The sequence below is a fragment of the Oryctolagus cuniculus genome, chromosome 6 (assembly GCF_051225735.1).
Source record: "Oryctolagus cuniculus isolate XC-2025 breed Fujian yellow rabbit chromosome 6, ASM5122573v1, whole genome shotgun sequence".
In the NCBI taxonomy this organism is placed as follows: domain Eukaryota; kingdom Metazoa; phylum Chordata; class Mammalia; order Lagomorpha; family Leporidae; genus Oryctolagus; species Oryctolagus cuniculus.
In genome coordinates this window covers 131,554,866-131,562,930 of record NC_142872.1, presented here as the reverse complement: position 1 = coordinate 131,562,930, position 8,065 = coordinate 131,554,866, and the positions used below count along the sequence as shown (strand labels likewise).

Here is an 8,065-nt window from a genome sequence, read left to right as displayed (position 1 = left end):
CCACCTGGGACTACTTGGCAGGTATTCCTTTCACTGCTTCTCTTTTCCATCATTGCGGAACTTCAAGGAAAATCCTGGTGGAGTGTGGCATATCTGATGCCTGTGATTATGTGGTAAGAGGAAAGCAACATCTCTTCTCTTGAAATGGAGTGTGGGCAAACAGAGCAATATCAACCCCAAGGAAAGGTGGCTATGCCCCTCAGAAACCTGTCTCCTAAGGAATGCCATACTGGGGAAATAGCAATAGTTGGGCAGTCCAAACTCTGCTGTTCAAGCTTGTGGGGGGCTTATGTCATTGAAATGTTTTCCTTACAGAAACACTGCCTAAAAGAAAGGTTGCTGATGAGAGGCCAAGGCACTGAATGACATCTATGTCTCCACTTCCTTGGTATTTGCCTTCTAGTTTAGTGGACAAGGAATGTGGCGTGGTTACACAATATGAGAGCAAGACCCAAGTCCCTGCCCCTTATTCATTAGCTTTTAACATTGGACTCATAAAATCACTGACCCTTAGTTCTGCCAGAAAAATGAGAAGATTCCATCTAATTCATTCAAATAGCATTCACAGCTTCTGCAATGACTTTGTGTTCAGCTTTAATCTCAAAATATACTTTGTTATTTTAAAATTTTTAATTTTATTTGAGAGGCAGAGAGAGACAGACTGAGCTATTACTTTGAATTGCTGGTTCATTTCCCAAATTCCTGGGGCTGGACTGGACTAGGCTGAAACCAAGAGTTGACAACTCCACCTGCATCTCTTGCAAGGGGGGCAAAGACACAAGCATTTGAGCCATCACCTGCTAACTCCCAGAATGTGCATTGGCAGGAAGCTGGAATCATAAGATGGAGCTGAGACCTGAACCCAGCCGCTCTAATATGGGAAGTGGGCAGTCCAACTCCATGGCCAAAATTTACTTCAGTTGACGCCAGCTTATTAGCATCAGCAGAGCAGTCTGGGGAAAGGGTGGTAAGGACTGATGGTTTATGCTGGTTCTTCACATTGTTCTGTGGTTTGTAAATTCTCTACAGAATACTGAGAGCTACCCAATGAGAATATCTTACAGTGAAGCCTGGATTTCTAGTATTTTTTTCTTTCTTTGCAAAGCAACCTTAGGGTATTCCATTTGTTCTCTCTTGGCCACAGTTGAGAACCAATGAACTAAATTGATGCATTGAAAAGCTGTGTGCCACAATCAACATCAAAATACATTAATCTGACATTAGCTTTTGAGATATTACTGGGTTTAAAGTGTTGTATCTAATATGTGACACATATAATTGATCAATAACTTTTCTTCTATTTCTTAAGAAGGAATGACAAACTTCTCCAACAATCTGGAATTTTATTCCATCCATATACATGCATAGTAACAACATTTGTTGAGAAATTATTTCTATCAGAAGTAGAACATTATCTTTGTGATCACCAGGTGCAGTATTGCTACTCTTATATTTAAATAGATCTTATATATGAATTAAATTCATACTTGCAGCATTGAGTTTAGGGTTTCGATTTAGACTGTGCCTTTCAAAAGATAAAACTGATTAATACTACCTCATTACTTACAATACTGCTTCCAGTAATTTTGTTCATTCTTTATAAAGTATTGCATTTAACAGCAAAGGTTTAAAAATTGAGACAGAGCTGCATCAGCGAAAGAAAATACAAGTACTATACAAGAAAAAAATTGCCATCTTCATTTAACATACATGATTAAGATTAAGAAAATGGACAGAAACATACAGCTACATACAAATGCAAAGCCTAATGACTAAGAGACTGTATCTGCTAAAATATAAAGTGCAAACGGAGCCTGATTATCCAAGAATTGACATCTTAAGGCGAACTTACAGCATGTGTATTTAGAACATCTTTGCAAGTTATATTTTAGCATATACATACATCTGCAACAGCATATAATAAAAAATCAAGATACACAAGTGCTTTTGAAGCTATTTCTAAAATGCTTTTCTGTATCGTTTGTGACTATTTTCTTTAAAAGCTACTATACAGTGCAAACCATATGTGCTACACAATAACTATACAATAACATTACAAATGACTTTAATATAAAGTTTTTAAATAAAAAATAACATAACCACAGCTATGAATACTGCTGGTAAAATAAATTAATTTCTTTTTGAAAATGGCACCAATAATACACCTTACTAATGGACTGTAATGAAATTACACCTTAAGTCTTCAACTCAGTCTTAATGAATTGTCTCCTGATTGCCCAGATGTAATTCCAATAGCTTTTTCTGTTTTCTGTTTTTATTTTTCTGGACTGGTTAGAACAACATACTAAACACTGGTACCAAAGGTGACTGATGTTCATTTATTTAGGCAGTTCATTTGACATGTTCCGCTGCATGTGACGAGCAGTAAAACTTCTTGTGAGTTATAAAGTTTGAAAGGTTGTTGAACTGGATATCACAGAGCCGGCAGTACTTCCCACTGGTGGGAGCCTGGCTGGAGCCATTTACACCCTTTGCTAGGCTAGACAACTGTTCCTCTGCCGAGGGGATTCCTGGAGAGACATTCTCATTTGCAGCTAATGGGGTCTCCGAGATCCACGCTGGCGATTTTTGGCCGTCTTCATGCTGAGGGTTCTGGGAAATGTTCTCTTGCTGCGGGTTGGTGGCAGGTCTCTCCTCTTGTTTCAGGCCACCATTCACTATGACCATGCCTCTGTTTTTGGGCAACAATGGCAGAGAATCTTTCTTCTGCACAGCACACCCGTTGGAGGAAGCCTGGCCTTTTGGAGATTCGTTTTCCGTATTTGTGCTTTGCTCTATGTCAGTGTTATGGATGACAAGAGAACCGGAAATATAATCGCTTGGCTTGATGCCATAATATGGAGAAAGCTGGTCGGCTCCTTTTGCTTTCTTTATTGCTCCAGGGTAAAGGCATTGTGGAAGAAACAAATGTTTGTTTTCTTCTTTTGTCGCAATGAGCTGAGCGGCCTCACTGAAGACTTTCAGGCCCTGCAGGGTCGCTAAATGGGATGAAAATAAGTTGCCATTGGGGGAAGGCTGCTTCAGGTTCCCATTTTTCTCACATTTTATTATGCTTCTCTCGTAGCTGACATCAGGGCTGTTTCGTTCACTCTCTGGGTTCGGAAACACTTTGCCATCCAGTTGCCCCAAGTCAGTACGTTGGTGGGCCGTGACCGGGCAGAAATTCTGCTTGTGGGCCAGGTAGTTTTCTACCTTATTGAAGCTGATCTTACACACAGTGCACTCGTGATAGTCCAGTAGCCTTTTGGGCGACGTGGTTGTCCGCTCAGACTGGGATAAACACTTTTTGCTGAGATCTATGGGCACATCCATCTCTAGGCAGGAAACGCTGGAATGAGTAGTGTCACATTTGGAAACCGGAACACATTTGTTGATCGTCAGGGAAGTTTCCAAGTGTTTGGAGACAATGCCTGGAAAGATTTCACATCTTGGGTGGTAGCATTCTGCCAGCCCTTCGGCGGGTTCTTGAGTGGACGTACAGGGATTGCTGAGGTTGGCTACGTCGAGAAACCGCTGCTGGACCAGCGGAGGCCTTTGTTCCTGTTCGGGTAGGCACATCTCGTACATCTTCCTCCGCTTGCGTGTGCGCATGGTTCTCTGCATGGCAGGCACTTTGTTGGAAGCAGACCTCTTTAGCGGAGGGTCATGGCGGGTAGCACAGTAATACTGTTTGTGGACCATGTATGTTTCGTGCCGGCTGAAGGTAATGTTGCAAGCTTCACAGGTAGTCTTATTTGGGTCACTTTCCCCGTCTACTAAGGGGGGGACACTGGGATTTTTTACGTCAACAGGTTTGCCATTAATTTTATCATCATTGCCGTTGGAAGTGGAGAGCTTCTTCGCTTGACCAGAAAAGTCCTTGTCATGGCCCTTCCCATTTGGCCCAATTAAATCTAAAACGGAGGAGGAATTGATGCAGGATGTTTGGAGAAGGGGACTCTCAGGATCGGCAGAGTGGGCAGCTGGGTTCAGAAGGCTTATGGAGGTCTGGCCAGTGTTGGGACTCACAGCTTCAGGCATCTTTTCCGAAACGCCAGGGAACTCTGGGGACTTGGCCATCTGCTGCCATCGGCTGCTACAATAATGTTTTTTGTGTACCAGATAATTATCCAAATTATTGAATGTTATGTTACACTCAAAACAAGTAGCTCCTTTAGGCATCAGGGGGCTATAAATTACAGGAGGGTAGCTACTGCTTCCATGCCTCAGTCGCCGATGTACCAGTTCAGACATCTTGGCTAAGATCTCTGAAGCTTGGGGGACCACTGTGATATCTTGGGGGAAAGCAAACTGAGATAGGAAAGGACCCACAGGGAAAGAAGGCCCAATAGTGGGCTGAACTGGAGATGAGGCAAGTCTTGGGCTTGAGGGCTCAGACTTTATTTTCGTGTAAGAAAAGCTTTGTTTATTTGTCGTAGGCTGCACCTCTGGTCTCTGGTTAGTGAGGAAGAGTTGAGTCTTTTTCTCACACTTGTCCAGCTCCGTGTCAGAGCTTGCGTCTTTAGTCTGCATGGCCTTTTGGCTCTGGGGGAGCTCACTTCTAGCCAATAAATCTGTGGCAGGCTGTAAGCCGTCTTCGGTTCCACTTGGGGAGTGTTCCATGTCAGTTTCTCTGGGGAGTTTGCCACTAGGAACGTGGAGCTCCTGGTGCTGCAACAGCTCCCTCTGAGTCTGGAAGCCAAAGTGGCAGTGGCTACATCGGAAGGCAGCTTGAGTGAGATGGGAGAACAAATGTTGATGAAAGTTGATCACAGAATCAGCAGTGTAGCTACAGACGGTGCATTTTAGACTAGCACCGGGGGGAAGGAATTCTTCCATTTTCACTCCTGGGGAGACACACAAAATAAGAACACTGAGAACCACATGTGTTGGCTTTCTAATGGTAAGAATCTTTACTCATGACCTAATGTCTTCAATACAAAAGGAATGGAGTGAAATCTTTCAGAATTTCCTTTGTGATATTAATTTTTTTCCATGAAGAGGTTTGGTCATATGTGATCATAGTAAGAATGCTTTATACTTTCTAATATAATGGCATGAGCATAATAGCATCAAAAGTCTCATTGGCATTACCTACAGTATACAAGTGAGAAAATAAATTTGAGGAGGCTAAAATAATGGATTATGATAAGAAAGTTATTAAGTGATGGAGCCATGCCTAAGTCTCAGATTTTATAATTTTTAAACCAATAACCTTCCTACTAATACACTTTGTTGTGCATTATCAAGAAGTGAGCATTCAATAAAGTACTATTAAAAACCTGTGTGCAAATCAACTCTAAGTACACTTATATGTAGTTTTTATTCAAAAGATTACAAGTAGGAACCATTTTATAAAATATTTCATAATATCCTAATTTATCTTTGGTATAAATCTAGAATTTTATTGGTTGATTTTGCTGAATATGGTTTATCTCTATCCAGGGCTGATATTTGGCTGGTAGATACCAGTGTACTACAAAAGTCATTTCAGACTGGCATCCATGCTCATTGATCATGGTTTTTAGTCACTTATTAAATATTTTTGAAGCTCACCAATGACTATGGCATTTAAGTTGTCACAAAAGTCAACTCTGGTTCCATTTGTTAGCATTCAGTCAAATCAGGCTTGGCTCATCTCTCTGTACTCTACACTAAAATGAGAATTGCCTTTTATATTTATAAGCTGAAAACATGGCAGAGGTATTCAGTCATGTTGTGACAAAAGGGGACTTCCCATCTGTCTCCTTCTCTCTTAACCAACCCAACACTCATTTTCCCAGTTAGCTAACAGGACCTCTCTCTCTCTGTCTCCAGTCTTTTTGTCTTGTGCATGACATTACTCACCATCTGAGACAACCAAGTTGTTTCTGCTTCCCCTGCTTTATCCCCTATGAAAGACAGCTCATTTTTAGCAAAAGGGGAGTGGATGAGTAGAAAGGAAATTACCTCCTCTATTAGGTTAAGAAACAAAAAATTTTACTAAAGCATTGGAAGTTGGAAACAGTTTTCAAAACCTCAACATCTATTTCAGTTTTTAAATTGTTTAACCCAGGGGCCGGCACTGAAGTTAGTAGGCTAAGCCTCTGCCTGTGGCACCGGTATCCCATATGGACACTGGTTCTAGTCCCAGATGCTCAACTTCCAATCCAGCTCCCTGCTAATGTACTTGGGAAAGCAATGGAAGATTGCCCAAGTGCTTGGGCCCTGCACCCACATGGGAGATCCAAAAGGAGCTCCTGGCTCCTGGCTTCCAATTGGCCCAGCTCCTGCCGTTGGGGCCATTTGGGGAGTGAGCCAGCAGATGGGAGAACTTTCTCTTTGTCTCTCCCTCTCTCTGTATGTAACTTTACTTCTCAAATAATTAAATAAAGTCTTTAAGAAAAAATAAATTGTTTAATCCAGTCAAGAAAAACTAAGGAACTCATCCAGAGGTGTTACAATTTTTGTATTATTGATATTGAAGAAATCTGATTGCTAAGCCCTGGCTTGCTCTATCCAAGAATGTACCTAAAATATTTAAAGTTAATATTACTCTGTACATTGGACTAACTTTAATTTTTTTCGGAATTGTTATAAGATGGAAACTAACAACACTGGGCATACAATTCCATAATAAATGGGGATAGATGCCACCTTGCTATTAAGATAGGGCTCAAAAAATAAATGTTTGTGATTTTCAGCCTAGTTTTTCTTAAGGAATTTTTGACTATATTACTAAAAGTAGTTTTATGTAATTAAAATCAACTAAGATATTATGATGCACACTGTGGAAGTCAAGACAATTTTCTAGATCCATATTTGAAGGTTAATTTCCCAGAAGTGTGATTTTAATTGGATCTATGAAAATAACAGCTTTATTTCATACAGCAAATACTTATTTTTATGCACCTACTATTTCTTCTCTACCATATGGGAAACACTATAGTTAGTTTCAAAAGATCACTTTACACTTAAAGTAATGAATATTAATGACAATATACAAAAAGAAATGAGACTTTCTTTCAAAAATGATGCTGTTTTCCCTCAGTTGAAAACAAAGGAATTGAGCATTATAGATCTTAGAAAACACTCCAGAACCAAGCCCTTTGCATAAAATATGCAAGATATATAACATTGGTTGGTCCATGTTTGAGTCTGATTTTATAGACACGGATGTATATATGTATAAAAGTACTTCAAAACAATTTTTGGATAAATGGAATTAAAATATTTGAAATCCATAGAGTTTTGGTCATAATATGCATTTTGATGAACTGTTTGAAGATGGTTCATATGTATGGATTTCAAATCCTTTTTTTTTTGGGGGGGGGGTTCTAAAATAAACTTATCCTTTAATGTACTTTACCACTTTACCCGAAAAGTCTTCAGGTACTCTCTTACATATGTATTCATATATAGAAAATAGAGTCTCCTAAAGCAAGAGAAGAAACAGAAGAGGCCCTTACCACTGTGCGAATTCAGGTGCATTTCTAGAGCTCGGGCATTTGAAAAGCTCTTGGTGCATTGCGGAAAGGGGCACAGGCTGGATATCTGATGAGCACTGTCCTCACTTTCTTCTGCCACTGGAGCAGCTTCCCTCTGTCTCCCACTGCAATAGTACATCAAATGGGCTTGCAGATTCCGCTCACTCCGATACCAGATGCCACATGACTTGCAAGGGAATATATCCTCTGCAGGCAAAAACACAGACACATTAGATGCTATTCATACGAAGCCAACCATGGGCAAAGTAGCATTTAGTTCAGCTGCCTCACAGCCTGCTCTCAGGTTCTGAATTATGGAGTCAGAAAGTGTTGAGTGCTGGTCTTTTAAAGCAATGCTACACTGTGCAATTTAACTTCCCATGGATTCTTTAGAAAGTCATTCTATATGAGACTTTAGCATTAAAACCACAAAATTAAATATAATTTATTTTAACTTATATTTATGTCTGAAAAATATGCATTTATAGAAAGGGATTTAAACAGGTTTATATGACTGGCTGGAAGGTAAGGATGTAATGGCTAGACTAAAGTCAGTGCTGATGTCAATCACTGTCATTATTTTTTGGTGTCATAAGTTA

At 40.1% G+C, this 8,065-nt stretch overlaps 1 protein-coding gene across 3 annotated transcripts in view; it reads right to left on the bottom strand.

Moving 5' to 3' along the window:
- Window positions 1-1,326: 1,326 nt before the first annotated feature.
- ZFPM2 (zinc finger protein, FOG family member 2) overlaps window positions 1,327-8,065 on the bottom strand; it is a 501,208-nt gene continuing 494,469 nt past the window's right edge. For all 3 annotated transcript variants that reach the window (XM_089335577.1, XM_017341487.4, XM_008255815.5), the window contains 2 exons: window positions 7,449-7,673; window positions 1,327-4,847 (listed from right to left, as the gene is read on the bottom strand). In XM_089335577.1, coding sequence (XP_089191703.1) covers window positions 2,353-4,847; window positions 7,449-7,673 — 2,720 coding nt within the window. In that variant the 3' untranslated portion in view covers window positions 1,327-2,352. The remainder of the gene's footprint in view (window positions 4,848-7,448; window positions 7,674-8,065) is intronic.